The 16,144-nt window shown below is 33.5% G+C and overlaps 1 protein-coding gene across 2 annotated transcripts in view; it reads right to left on the reverse strand.

The window, feature by feature from the left end:
• The window catches only part of LOC125653377 (copine-8-like), a 23,669-nt gene extending 8,017 nt beyond the window's left edge, over positions 1-15,652 (reverse strand). Inside the window, exons 1-15 of one of the 2 annotated variants that reach the window (XM_048882812.2) lie at positions 15,362-15,652; positions 12,635-12,722; positions 12,134-12,237; positions 10,227-10,266; positions 7,109-7,185; positions 6,579-6,607; positions 6,339-6,367; positions 6,108-6,211; positions 3,964-4,068; positions 3,623-3,664; positions 3,204-3,276; positions 2,886-2,939; positions 2,410-2,471; positions 2,134-2,286; positions 1,711-1,783 (exon numbers count right to left, since the gene is read on the reverse strand). In XM_048882812.2, coding sequence (XP_048738769.2) covers positions 1,711-1,783; positions 2,134-2,286; positions 2,410-2,471; positions 2,886-2,939; positions 3,204-3,276; positions 3,623-3,664; positions 3,964-4,068; positions 6,108-6,211; positions 6,339-6,367; positions 6,579-6,607; positions 7,109-7,185; positions 10,227-10,266; positions 12,134-12,237; positions 12,635-12,722; positions 15,362-15,435 — 1,107 coding nt within the window. In that variant the 5' untranslated portion in view covers positions 15,436-15,652. The remainder of the gene's footprint in view (positions 1-1,710; positions 1,784-2,133; positions 2,287-2,409; positions 2,472-2,885; positions 2,940-3,203; positions 3,277-3,622; positions 3,665-3,963; positions 4,069-6,107; positions 6,212-6,338; positions 6,368-6,578; positions 6,608-7,108; positions 7,186-10,226; positions 10,267-12,133; positions 12,238-12,634; positions 12,723-15,361) is intronic. The other variant, XM_048882813.2, reaches the window with a different exon arrangement.
• Between the last annotated feature and the right edge of the window lie 492 nt (positions 15,653-16,144).

Genomic DNA, 16,144 nt, shown 5'->3' on the forward strand with positions numbered 1-16,144 from the left:
GGAGGAGTAGGGCGGACAAATTATGTACCCTCCATATAATAATTATTTCCAAATAAAGGGGCAAAACTCCTGGAAAAAAGGTCGAAACAGATCAAAATTGCAGTATGATCCAGAGTGACCCACAAAGAAGCTACACAGCAAGTTTCAGCATGATATGTGAAAGGGAAATGAAATTATACAGAGAAAACCCCAAACGGACGGACGGACAGACATCGCTGTACCATAATACCTCCCGTCTAAAGACGGGCGTATAAAAATAAGGGCCATTTTTAGGGCAAAATTAAAAAAAAAAGGGCCTTTTTAAGGATTTTTTAGAGCTTTTTAGACAAAAATAAGGGATAAAGAACAGGGTACGATTGAATACATAAAAACGCCCAAAAATTTTCCCTCAATAAAATGTGTCTGGAATTAACCTTAATCAGCGTTTTAAGAAAGTAGAATATATGCCAGGTATACTATGTCAACAAAATCAGAATGATATTCCTAATTGAATAGCATTATGACATCATGAATAAGACATTTCCCGCCTTTTTTTTTCAAAATAAGCCTGAAAACTCAAATGTCATACAGATTATTGCTCAGGAAAAGATGTGCGCATTTGTCGAGCAAAATGAAAATGATATATATTGTGTATTATTATAAGATGAAAAACATGCTTGAATATGAATTTGCTCGACGCATGCGCTGTATGTTTTCTGAAAGGAAAACCACCTGAATTTGTGGATATTTTCGTTGAAAATGGCATTTTTGCAATTTTATGCCAACTTTAAGCTCTCATCATATGACACAAATCATTTTGCTGATCAAACTGAGCGGGTTTTGGGTTTGCTAATCTATTCCTTATTTGAATGCCAGGGTTTGAGCTCCAAGTGAAATCATCAATATTTTGGGCCAGATGACTTTAGAAACTGTACCTACTTCTTTACAAATCAATAGGAAAGAAAAAAATGTTTTACCCACCATTTGCAAGAGCAATAATACAAAAACTAATTACCCATTCAGAAGATCATACCAGTGGTCATCAACAGCCATATTCGGCATTCTGCACAAACCATGTTATAATTCAAGTGGACTCCCATGGCTCACAATCAATGCCGAATATAGCTGATAACCATCAAGATGTCTTCTGAAATGTACATTTAATCAACATATTCATTTTCTGAAAGTATACTAAGACTAAATTTAATAAATTCCAACACTTACTTTATGTCAAATTTATTCAAACTTTCAAAATTTAAAATGTAGGAATTTCAACAAAAACTTAGGGCTTTTTTAGGATTCTAAAGCTCAAATAAGGAAAATAAGGGCTGTTGTAGAAAAATAAGGGCCCGCTTGAAAGCCTGTAAGCTCTAATATGGAATTTCTGAAAATTTAGTTTTAGTAACAAGATGAAACCTTAAACCTGTGACCTCAAAGGCAATCTCAGACAAGCTTTTCCTTGCACCAACCTTTGGTGCAAATAATGAATAAGCTCATCTATAAACTTGTAAGTTACTGCCTAGAAACTAGTATCTATTTTCATTAATAGATGCCATATCCTTCGTACCCATGGGTACTTTTCATTAGACATGAGTATACTTCTTACAGTTCAAAACTTTAATATAGCCAAAATTAAATTTAATTATAGATATTCACACTAAAAACAATTTGCCTCTTCCCCCCTCTTGTATCTCATAAAATTTTAAAACATGCCAAGAAAACAAAACTTACGATGGGAAACTCATGTGAAACAGATCCATCTGGTAGTTTGGCACCGAAGCCCAATACTGGAAATAGCTTGTCGCTACAACGAAAACAACAAATGCATGCAAAAACATTCATTTTATCAAATATTGTCAATATAAATATAGGTAATTTTCAGCCTTTTGACCCATTTGTTACGTTAAACGGAATAGTCAATGTACCCTTTGACCTTGATGACGCTCCATATTTAGTAATGATTATGCAGACAGTTGGCACTAAAAAACCGGATCGAACTAGTTTGCAACAAACATGTATTCAATTGTATGATAAAGGAATGTCAATTTCAAAGGAAATATAGGAGAAAAGATTCAGTGAATGTAAATATACCCTCATGTTTTTCGAAAATGAAATTTATTTCTTATGAATGATAAACTTTCCACAGTTCATTACCTATCGTAGTCCTGGATTATCTCCCCTACAGCCTGGATAGCTGCTACATATTGATTGGGCTGATAAGGGTTGATGTAATGCAAAGAGTGGGGAGAAGAGGGATTTCCATTGGACCCAGTAAAATCTATTGCAACTGTAAAATTCAGCTGTGTCCTACAAAATATGTCAATAAAAAACTTTTGATTTTCAGATAAATTCAACAGTTTAGTGTGAAAGTCCATTATGTTCAAGAAAATAAGTTTTTCTGTATCAGTTTGTTGAAAATGCTTTGCATACCCTCCTTTCAGGAAGTCTAAGAATGATGGCTTTATTTCCTTCTTTATGCTGAGTAAGTGAATCTGCAATAAACAATGACATTGTAACAAATTTACATTTCATTCACTGGGCTAAACTACTGGGTAGTATTTCTTTTATCGATCACCATTTATGAAAACATACAGGAATGTCTACCAAATTTCAAGTCCCTCAAAAAAAAAAAAGATCTGTGATCTAAAAATATCAAGAACATGTGCGGTAATTCTCAATAAAATATTTATCGTGACATTTCAGGTACAATTCACTTGCATTCTATCTCGTTTCTACAAAAAATCTTGGGGTATATTACCAGCATGATTAGGCAATAGAACTGTCATTTAATGTGTATCGATGAACACTTTCCTCTCAGTAACTTACCCTCAGCCTGGAGGGAAACACCCTGCTCTATTGTAGATACACATTAAATAGAGAACTGTACAACTTCAAAATCTCATTACCTGACCCGAATTTTTATAGCCTTTCTTTTTTGCTTTCTTCTTTTGATTTATCACCTGTAATGAAAGAAAAAATATTTTCAAACACATTACACTCCAAGAAAGAGAGAGAGAAGAGAGAGAGAGAGATTTTCAATTCTCAAAACATATTTCATTTGTGTACACTTAGAGAAATGCTATTCTTGGCTGCAAACACATGCAAAGCCTCAACTTTTCATTTTTGCATCTTCATAAAGTATTAAATCCATGTTGTTTTTTTCATTGATTTTCAGCCCATCTTTAACCCAATTAATGATTGCATAGCTTTCACATTTTCCTTACCTCAAAACTAAGGTTTGATTTTCCAGTTAACTCCCTTACATTGGTGGTGAAGTAACCTATTATATCATGGCTGCTGGAATGAATAAGTTTCTAGATTTCTTATTCTATAACATATCAGTTACACAAAGGTAGAAAATGTACATGTATTAATCGTTTGAAATGATTTGACAAGATCTGCAACATTCAATTTATTAAAATACAAAAACCTGAACACATTCAAGATTGAACACTTTTCTTCAAAATTGATTTTATAATATACTAATTGTCTTCTTACTCCAAAAAATACTTTTGCCACATAATTATCAATCAATATATTCAAATATCAGGTACACTTTACTTCAAACATTTTAAATTTTACAATTTTTTTTTGGAAAACATCTCCCCCCCCTTTCCCATGAAAATGCCCCCCCAAAAATCACCTTCCATCACTGTCCCAGTCATAACATTCAATCTTCACAGTTCTACAAAATACATAGGAAGTAATACTATTAATGTAAGTATTGTATATGTATTACAGTAAAACATGGTTACTAAGGAGACGCTCATAACGAATTCACGCTTACAGCAATCTCTCCCCATTACACAGTACATCACATGGTAAGGCGGGTTATTTCTTTCCTGTCAATCAAGAGGAGGGACGCCAAACCTTAATGGTACTGTAGAGTGTCATGAATATAATAATAAGAGCAATTATCTGTGATAATTATATTACTGATGACTAGACATTCAGATGTCAGAGATTGTAACTGTAATACTGTACCTGTCATAGTCACCATTGCAGAGCTTGACCGCTGGAATTTGAAATGGTTTCCATGTTGGGTTTAACGTATTTTTTATAACTTCAGTCTTGTGAACAGCTGTGAAACTGGAGGGAGAAAAGAGAATTCATTTAATTATGACAATATTCGTACACGAGTACATGTATTACATTATATACATACATTAGTTGCTTTAAAAAACAAGAGGCCCACAGACCATAACACTCACCTGAGTCACTTTGCTTATACAGATTTACAGAGATAAAGACACATTAGTTTGTAACACTTTTAAAAATGACTCAACAAAAAGCCATAACATACATGTACTAATGAACAACTATATACGCTGTACATTTCAGGATACATCCATTTGTAACCAACTGTAATCATTTTATTTCTACTGGGGGACATCAATTCTATTAAATTTCCACATGCACTCTCTGAATCTCTACTGAAAGACCACGCTGACACTACCTGAAGGGTCATGCTTTAAACAAATTTGGATCTACACTATATGAAGAATTTAATTCAATTTGGCCAATTTTAAACTGTTTCCCTATATAAATAGATATACATTGTATATTTCTACTCATAATTTACACCCCTCTGTATATTAGGGTTCCACGTTGACCTCAGGTACAACCATTTGAATCTACACCACATAAAAATGCTTTCACATTCATTTGACAATTCATACACTTGATGTTCTTGAAAGAATATTTTTTTCATTAAAATTTACCCCATATATTCCTATTGCAAACCCTCACTGTGGCCATAAACTGACCCAACATAAAGGGCCAACAACAGAACAAATCTATACAATATGATTTTTCCCGTCAATACATTTCAGGATAAGCCCCATCATAATTTCAACATTTCCTATTCTTTTCCCCTTGAAAGGGGCATGGTCTTTGAACAAACTTGAATCCTCTTTACCCAAGAAAGCTTCAATTGAGACTGACCTTGTGGTTACAGAAATAGTCATGAAAAGGTTTATTTTTTAGAAACAATATTCCTAATGATTTTACATTTATTTACATGTATCCTTTTATAAAATTTTAAACCCCTATACAGGCCCTGCCCTTCATAGGTTGAAGTGTGAGCAAATCTGACTTAACACAACATGAGGACTCTTGCATTTTTATATGACATGTACCTTAGTGGTTTTCGAGAAGAACATTTATAAAAATAAAATTCCTACACATTCCTATGCAAACATTAGATCTCTTGCCTGTGGAAGCATGGAGTAAACAACCTGAATTTACACTACATGGGGATGCTTGCATATGAATTTGATAAATTGTACATTTGTGGTTCTTATGCTGCTTATTTCACATATTCTTACAATTCAATTCTCTATACCTTGGCCCCTCAGGTCATAGTTTAATCAAACTTGTATCTTCATTATATAAGGACACTTTTGTAAGTTTATGCTGGTTCTGGAACTTTGCTTGTAGAGAAAAGAATACTTAAAATCCTCAGCCGTATTTCTTTACTTCTTTACTCAATTATCTCCCCTTGGAATGGGACATGGCCCTTCATTTAAATAAATCTGAATCCACTTCATCTAACACAAGTTTGTGGTAAGTTTGATGGTGTTAGAGAAGAAGTAATAACAAGAAATTACCAATGGACATACTACATATACATATGGGTAGACATATTTTGATAAGAATAGCTTACTTTGGTTCAGGTGAGCTAATATACAAAGTACTGACACATGTGTACCTCTAACTATTCCATTACTGATGTGTGTTACACCACTTTCATGGTGAATTTTTCACTGTGCCTCACACACTTACCTTCTCACCCACAGTAGTCTAGAGAATGGGGAGAGAAAGTTGTCACAACTTAAACTCTCCTTCATTATTTTCTAAATTCATAACAGAAACATTCAGCTAGCCTGTGTCTTTAGCAAGTTTGAAAAATAATGAAGTTTACTTGGAGATTTTTTACTTACAAACAGACACATCAAAGAATGTGTGTTTAATTGGAAAGTTGTGGAATCTGAAATTTACTTCTTTGTTACCAAGCTTGTATGGTTTAAATAAATTTCATTGCATTACAACAAGAATCAACAGAATAGCAGATTTCATACTTCCCAAAGCCCCGATTCAGTTACCTATCAGTTACCATGGTAACATACCTGCCATCCTCATTGGCTTTATAGAAAATTAGGAAAGGGTCCGATTTTCCAAAGAAGTCTTTCTTGTCTAACTTGCTTCCACTGAAGTGAAGAGTTAACATTTCCTAATAGGAAAGAAACAAAAGCACATGTACTTGTATATTGCAAGATTCGGGATGACATGGAATTCTTCTAATCGGGAGATAATAGGAAGATCATACAACACATGTATTATACTCATTCATACTCTACCTTGGAGCTGCTCATTTCTTCTGCTCTTACTAAAATGAACAATAAAACTCTGAGTGTTACCCCATAAATCCACATATACTACCAACAAAATCATTTTGAATGTACATATGTTTTTATTTCTTCATCATGCAACTCAAATTCAACTTCTTGTTTATTCAGGTATGTTTTGCCTTAAAGTTTGTATCTTGTTTTGCAGGTGTTGAAACAATTTAAGGCTTACATAACATTTCCTTTACCTACCAATAATCTGCCCCTGTCCCTTAGATCCCCTGAAATCATAAAATGTAGAATTCCAATATCTTTCAAATTTATATCACATAGTTGACAAACATTAAATAAATATTAGCATTCCTCTGTGTTGTGTCTGTAATAAACCTATGTGTCATTGCTTTTGTCTGAATAAATGAAGGTGCTATGACAGGCAAGTGACCTTTTAACTTGATATAAAAGCCTATATTTATACATATAAAATATGTTTTGTCACAAAATATACATGTAAATATAAGGAATCAGTCTAGTTTGTCTAGTTGCATTATGGGTCAACTGAAAACAATGACAGCAAAGGGGAGGAGGAGAACGGAGGGGGAGCAGAATTTCTGCATAATCTGCTAGTTTTGTCAAGAATATAAAATTATCCAATGCTTCCCCTATTTTTATACCCCATAATACGAACTAGACAATTTCATTCTTTAAGTCAATACAATAACTAAGATGATTATCATTGCTTGTAACATTTTATTTTCAAGGAGCATGAATTCTCAATAACTTACTGCAACTTGGCATCCAGTCTTCCACTGCAGCCCCCAACAATTTCACCAAGAGTACACTCCAATCTCCCAAGGAAGTCCTGTAACATATATGAGCATTTATTGACTGTATAAAGCCCTGTAATATACCTTTATTGACTGTATAAAGCCCTCTAATATATAAATTTATTTCCTACATAAAGTCCTGTGATATAAATGAACATTTATTGACTGTATAAAGCCCTGTAATATATACCTTTATTGACTGTATAAAGCCCTATGATATGTAAATTTATTTCCTACATAAAGTCTTGTAATATATATGAACATTTATTGACTGTATAAAGCCCGGTACCATACAGGTGACTTTCGACAACTCTAGTCCAAGGGATTTCAAGAGATTTTAAAAAGGTTTAGTCAAATCCAGAAATTAATGGTCTGACCATAATGGTTCAGAATTAATAGCAGTCTGATTAAAATCAGACCCCATACTCATTATCATATCGTTCCCAACGATATGATAATGAGTATGAAGTCTGATTTTAATCAAACTGGACTTAATAGTAACCAGATTGCATATTTACAACATCGTTTTAACATGTTTACCTTCAAAGGTTTAGGTAATTGACTTAATTTTAATAACACAGAACATTTTTTGCAATTTTCAAAGTGGTTAATGTATTTAATTGATCTTTTTATCAGTCACTAGCTAAACAGAGCACCATTGTCACAATTTCCAGTTGCTTTATGCAAAGTACAAATTCTTATAATGATTTTTCCTTTTACATGTACATTTCACCTACAAACATGACTGCACTGTTCACTTTCACCTATAAATAAGGCTGCATTGTTCATGGCCACTTATTTAATTAATATGAATCAGCTGCAAAGTGTTCACTGTCACCTACCTATTCTTAAGGACATACACAACGTTCCTCAATAATATATATGTTTTTGTGACATTTCATGTACAATTCAATTTCATTCTATCTCATTTCTACAAAAAATCTTGGAGTCCATATTACCATGTCTGTTTTAAAGTTAGCATATTTTAATAGTTCCTGGTTGTGGCAAGTTAAAATATAGTCAGCTCTCATGTCTTGCAGAAGTTTGTATTACTAAGTTGCAGCAAAGAAAGGGAGAAAAATCTTCAGCATAAACGGGTATCAAACCTGGTACCTTTGCATAACTACTCAGGTGACCTAACCACTGAGCTGTTCCAGGCCGATATACGAAGTATGGTAACATATTACTACAATATAAAATTCAACCCTATTTTGGAAATTATATGTCAAGAACTCTTCATATCAAGGAGATGAAAAACTAATGTCAGAAATGTTGTGTATGTCCTTAAATATGAATGTGTTGTTCACTTTCACCAATAAACATGAATGTGTTGTTCACTTTCACATATATACATGTGTTGTTCACTGTCACATATATACATGTGTTGTTCACTGTCACATATATACATGTGTTGTTCACTGTCACATATAAACATGTGTTGTTCACTGTCACATATAAACATGTGTTGTTCACTGTCACATATAAACATGAATGTGTTGTTCACTTTCACATATATACATGTGTTGTTCACTGTCACATATATACATGTGTTGTTCACTGTCACATATATACATGTGTTGTTCACTGTCACATATAAACATGTGTTGTTCACTGTCACATATAAACATGTGTTGTTCACTGTCACATATAAACATGAATGTGTTGTTCACTGTCACATATAAACATGAATGTGTTGTTCACTGTCACCTATAAACATGAATGTGTTGTTCACTGTCACATATAAACATGAATGTGTTGTTCACTGTCACATATAAACATGTGTTGTTCACTGTCACCTATAAACATGAATGTGTTGTTCACTGCCACATATAAACATGAATGTGTTGTTCACTGTCACATATAAACATGTGTTGTTCACTGTCACCTATAAACATGAATGTGTTGTTCACTGCCACATATAAACATGAATGTGTTGTTTACTGTCACATATAAACATGTGTTGTTCACTGTCACATATAAACATGAATGTGTTGTTCACTGTCACATATAAACATGAATGTGTTGTTCACTGTCACATATAAACATGAATGTGTTGTTCACTGTCACATATATACTTGTGTTGTTCACTGTCACATATAAACATGTGTTGTTCACTGTCACATATATACATGTGTTGTTCACTGTCACATATAAACATGAATGTGTTGTTCACTGTCACACATAAACATGAATGTGTTGTTCACTGTCACATATAAACATGAATGTGTTGTTCACTGTCACATATAAACATGTGTTGTTCACTGTCGCATATAAACATGAATGTGTTGTTCACTGTCACATATAAACATGAATGTGTTGTTCACTGTCACATATAAATATGAATGCGTTGTTCACTGTCACATATAAACATGTGTTGTTCACTGTCACATATAAACATGAATGTGTTGTTCACTGTCACATATAAACATGTGTTGTTCACTGTCACATATAAACATGAATGTGTTGTTAACTGTCACATATAAACATGTGTTGTTCACTGTCACATATATACATGTGTTGTTCACTGTCACATATAAACATGAATGTGTTGTTCACTGTCACATATAAACATGTGTTGTTCACTGTCACATATATACATGTGTTGTTCACTGTCACATATAAACATGAATGTGTTGTTCACTGTCACATATAAACATGAATGTGTTGTTCACTGTCACATATAAACATGAATGTGTTGTTCACTGTCACTTATAAACATGAATGTGTTGTTCAGTCACATATATACATGTGTTGTTCACTGTCACATATATACATGTGTTGTTCACTGTCACATATATACATTTGTTGTTCACTGTCACATATAAACATGTGTTGTTCACTGTCACAAATAAACATGAATGTGTTGTTCACTGTCACCTATAAACATGTGTTAATTACCTTCAAGACTGTGACAGTGTGACCTACAAACAGTATAAAAGAATCTAACATTGTGCATTAGTCAGTAAGTCGTTTCTAGTTCCTGAATACTTACTATCAGTACATGTAACATTATGATTAGTCAGTAAGTCATTTCTATTTCTTCAATACTCACTATCAGTACATTAAGTTTACTCACATGAGATGTAAGGGCTTGTTTAGGGGAGTCAACATCATATCTACAATAGATAAGATACGTGTAATTGTAACATCACACATGGAAAAGCAGAGCATCACTTCACAGCTGTCAGAACAAAACATCCAACCTGATGCATTTATCAGTGTTATGCATATATACGCATGAAATCACTTAAGTCATCCCATTACAACATGTATATCCCCTCCAACTCCATTGTGAGTAGATGAGTATTCAACTCATCACATCTCTGAAATAATCAACTTAAGAATTAAAACTACTGATATAAATTTCCAAGTTATATGATGGAATTAATATCCAGATAGGACCAGATTTCAATTGATAAAATTTGAGAGTAATTTGATGAAAAGGTACAGATGTACTGGTAGTTTTGTACAAATTAAACTATGATAAGGAGAATTATTTTCTTGAAATGGCAGATAACTGTATCACTTCTTAAAATTCTTAAATTTAAGCAACAATCCTCAAAGCAATCATGCAGAATTGGTCTATGAATCTTACACTAGTCTTTTATCTATATTCATGTCATTGTACGCATATTAATATTCATTTATTGAACATCAAATGAACAAATACAGTAAAATATCTGTATCTCGAATATGGTTTATCTCGAATACCCCACTTGAGTCGAAGTCGACCGCCGGTCCCAGCCATTTTCCCTATATAAATAATTAAAAAAACTTCTGATATTTCGAACATGGTAATCTCGAACACCCCGCTTATGTCGAAGTATTTTCAAGGTCCCATACTCTAAATTCACCTGGTTTATCTCGAAGTGCAGTCAATTGTCTGCTCTGATTACCATACCTGGTATCATTAAGTCACACATTCACACCCACAGCTACATCAATTATAATTAATGACCGCTAATCCACGCTCGCCTTTTCCGAGTAGAACCAGGTCACGATGAATGGTTCAACAGCTTAGGTGATTAGTGAAGCCTTCCAACAATACGGCTAAAGTTCAACGCCAATTATGAACTAACACCCGATTCTAGGGATGGCGTTGTGAATGACACACGCTCTATCATTAACATGTGGGTTAGATAAACGCACAAAATCGGCAAAGTACGCTTGAAGGTAATGCTCTTAATAACGATTATGCATTTAATAACACACGCTTCATCATTAGAACTAGTACAGAGAAAACACGAAAATTTATTTAATAAACATTTAAAAGTTTTTTTTAAATCTGTCTTTTCTTTTTTGTTTCTTACGTGATAGGTTCTTTCATTACAATGCAATAACTGCATCTCAGTCGAGCCTGGACATCTTAAAGTAAGCATATAGGCACGATCATCTTAATTTTGAAACACAATGTCAATTCAATTGGATGTTTATATATATTTAAAAAAAAACCGAAATGTTTGTCTTTGAAATTCCACAATATTAATTTATCAACTTGTATTAAACTATAAGAAACGGCAACGGGGTTGTTGTTTATAATGCAAATCCCATACTATGCATCAAATATCCTCCTTCAAAAATATATCCAAGATCGATTTTGGATATCTCGAACCCCTGGATATCTCGAAGTTTTTTCGAGGTCCCTCGGACTTCGAGATAGAGATATTTTACTGTAGTTCTAAACATAAAATCTAAATAAAGTGAGTTATGATCAGATTAGAGTTAGGGGCGTAGCTGCATATACCCAAATACTTCCACATCATTTACAATAAAATTTACAATGCAATAAATTAATTAATGTATTAAAATGAACAAACTAAAAAATATCTAACAACTGGATTAAAACTTAACAAAAGCAATTATTATAGTCAAAATGAAATAAAGAATCTCAAAATAATTTATGTATACATGTATATATAAATTTTCCACTTAATTGTATAATATTAAGTATGGACTATCTTAAAAAAATGAATTTATCCTTACATTTCAAATTTAAGTTTCTGACTCTCCTCAAAGAAATAGTTCATCACAAACTTGTGTACAAAGTCTGGATTGAGGGTGTCCTTAATCATCTCAGTTCTGGAAAACTATTAACAAAACAAGAGATTTTATGATTAAAAAAGAATAGTTATATAGAGCACAAAAAATTGAGATTTAAAACATTGTTTCAGGCCTTATAAAACTCTTTGGCCATTAATCACATGTCTTATGAATCAATGTTGGTTTGATTAATACATACTTGCATATGTCTCTCAATGTCAGAGACATTAACTTCTTTTCAAAATTTTTGAAATATTCATGTTTTAGATATGCAATGTATTGAACTTGTTCCTGAACATGTAGGTTCATTTTATATATATACTCTTCACTGTACAGTAAGTCTGTATAGGAAAATAAGCATGTTTTATTATTTACACAGTACACACACTTAACAGTCAGGATCTTTCTTGAACTGTAGGAGTTCCATTTCCTGCTCTGTCTTACCTCATGATAAGAGCCTGATCTCGTGTCCTTAGTGAACAACACACACATTGGATCAGATTTGGAGAACGTGTCCTTATCCTGTAGGTTTCTGGAAATGTAAAATATTTTATCAAACAGCAACCATTGTCAAATATTTTAATTAAAGTTTTCAAAATGATGTCCAATCCCAGCACTACATAGAAATTTCTCACTATCATCCCAATCATCTCTATAGGACTTTTCATCAAAATCGGATCAGAAATGACTTATGAGAAATATTTTGAATAATTTTAATTGGAATCTTAATTTGCGGACTCATTTGAATTTATCATCTCACCATAATATTCAAATATTGTGACAGTGTCTTTAAAAAGGAGTTAGATGGATATACATAATTATGATTCTAATCTTATCTGTTGTACTGTTTCAATGAAAACTGTATCTTTTAAACAAAATGTCGGAACAAATTGTTTCCTAAATGCAATCATTATAAAATGTTTACAAGAAATGTGACATTCTGTCCACAGTTTCGTATTCTATACAATACTTCATTCATAAATTTTGATGAGTTTAAGGAATGAAGTTTACTTTTATCTTTTAAAACATTATGTGCTTCAAAAAGAATTCATACTTTTAAAATAAATAACACAGACTATAATGACCAAATAATTTTCAATCGACCAGTATTAACCAGTTTTAACCAGTATTGACCACCGACCCGGTCAATACTCATATTGACCACTTTTTTGCCAAGTTGAGGAGAGAATATCATTCAGGAGGGACCCAGAGGTATACAGTGCTCCCACTGGACCAGAATTCCCTTTCGCCACTTTTTCGGGGAGCGGCGCGGCACAAATAATCGCATGCTTTACAATTATTTCCATCATATTATATAATTATTTTATTCATTACACTTATTTTAGCATTTTGAATCAGTTACATTACTTAATCATATTCAGGTACCATACCTAAACACTTCTTTCTGAAATAATAAGAAGTTTTTTTGTTTGATAAATTCTATTATGGAAATCAAAATTCAGATAATAAATCATATACAGTGGAGCCTCGTTAATCCGGACACTTTGGTTCCCAGCAAAATCGTCCGGATAAATGAAGCGTCCGGATAATTGAATCGCATATTTTCTAACTTTGCATAAGTAACCAATATATATGCCTACTTTATTGATGCATAGTGAATTAAACACATGTATTCTATCATTGGATTTAACCATCTGCATTAGTAAATAAATTATGATAATATTAACATTTACATGTATTTCAAAGCACTAAAATTGTAAGTGTTCAGTGTATTTGCCTGTGCTTACATTGTACATACATATGATCCCTACAAATAGATATACAAAACTGTGTACCGTATGCACTAAAACAAATAATGAAGCACTTTATGTAACTATTGTAAATATAAACTTCATGATGCTACACCCCTCAGTGAAAACATTGTGTACATTGCCCGAAATGCAGATGTCACAAAACATCAAGCCCAATTTAGAGTCGTATCTCAACCATTCGATCCCTATTAAATTTCCGTTTTGTATGGAAGATTTTGCAATTTGGACAGAATCAGATGTTTGAGCATATGGGGTTGACTGTAAAGCCAAACATAGTTATGTTTTGAATTTTAGACTGACTAGGGTCAGAAGCTACAAGTTTAGTGTCAAAATAGAATGGGGTGCATAGTCTTATGAGATTAGCATTTTTATACTGTTGCGCACCGAACTTCAAAGAAAATTATTTATTAAAATTGCTATGTCCATATCAATGGTGACCGACCGCATCGTTTATGAAATATTCGAACTAAAATCAAACACATCAAAATCAAAATCTTGTAATCAACGAGTTTGGCCGCAAAAACAAACAATTGATGTATTCATATATACATTATACACAATAATACGACCAATTTAATTACCGGTCGGTTCTCTGGTTAAGAATTGACATTAATGTGGAGATGATAACACGAAAATGAATACGACTTTAAATGTTAAACAATTGACCACAGCAGGGTAAACAGCTGTCCGATGTACTTTATTACATAATCACCGACTTTCCTGTGTGCACTGGAGTGACGCGAGATTTCCGGTCGCACGCGTTGACTGAATAAACAGATTTTGACTGCATAAACAAACAGGCTATAATGCGTCACTGACAAAGGATTTAAAATACAATTTATTGCAAAAAGGGATTTTCGCCACTTTCAATTTTTTTTCGCCATTTTTGAAAAAAATTCGCCATTGGCAAAAATGGCGAAGCCCAGCTCGAGCACTGGAGGTATATGGCGGTCAGTCAGGGTTATATAGCCAGTGGTCAAATAGCTCAGTTGGTAGAGCACCTGACTAGTGATTCAGGTTCAAATCAAGGTCACTTCCATTACATATTCTCCCTTCCTGTTACATTGGTGCCATTACTGCCCATCAGAGACATATCTAAAGGTCTTTGGTGCCATAGATATATACATGTCTAGATGTCAAATAGCTCCTTAAACCCTGATTGTCAAATGGGTTCCATCGCCAGTCCCGGATCAGACTGGCCTGGCCAGGTCATGATTCGTAGTCTATCGTAGAGCACCTGATTAAAGTCAAGAGATCCATGGGACCCGGGTTCGAGTCCTGCTTTGGTCCATTACAATGACAATTGTCTCCCTTAAATGCTTGTTACAGAGGCATTAATCAAGGGCTAGTACGATGTAGGCATAGGCTTAGAAAAGTTTTAACTTAAAAGACTACTTACCTGCAAGAAACGCTGATTTCAACTTGAGTTGATGGGTTTACGGCTCCACCAGGAACAAACCCCTGATTCGCCATTTTCGTCCTTTTTGTTAACTTTTCTACACAATGTAAAGGAGTATCATCGCATATTCTTTAGTTTTAGTTTATCTGATCTCGACTTAAGAATATACAGGCGAAATATCAAAATAAACACTACAACAGGTCTTGGTTAAATCAGTTTTATAAACACCCCTCCCTTTTCTGTTAACTTCCGGTTAAGAAAAACACAAACTCATACTGTAGAATTCCGGATAAAGGAATTGATAATAAGAAACAAGGAAGACAAACATATCTTGCATTAGGCGATCACGACAGATGTTGTTTGTTCAAAATGATATCCTAATATACGGGGGAAAATATTTATAATCATGATATAATAATATTTGTTCTTGAAATTGTTCAACCCCTTAAAGTAAACAGTGGCGGATCAAGGTAAGTACATGCATTTTGTGACAGTCTGGGGGGTTCCAATCCCCCCTTAAATTTTTTTTATATCTGCATCTCATTTGCCATTCTCTCTCTCTCTCTCTCTCTCTCTCTCTCTCTCTCTCTCTCTCTCTCTCTCTCCTTCCAGTGGCAGATCTAGACCTTACTGTGGGGGGTTGAGGGCTGAAGTCCGGGGGGGGGGGGGCTTTCCCGGGGAAATTTTTTAAAAAGATTGATTTAAAATGATGCATTTTAATGCATTTTCAACTGAAATTCTTGTTCCTCCCCTGTGAAAATTTTAAAAAGATTGCTTTAAAAT

The sequence above is a fragment of the Ostrea edulis genome, chromosome 7 (genome assembly GCF_947568905.1).
Source record: "Ostrea edulis chromosome 7, xbOstEdul1.1, whole genome shotgun sequence".
Taxonomy (NCBI): Eukaryota; Metazoa; Mollusca; class Bivalvia; order Ostreida; family Ostreidae; genus Ostrea; species Ostrea edulis.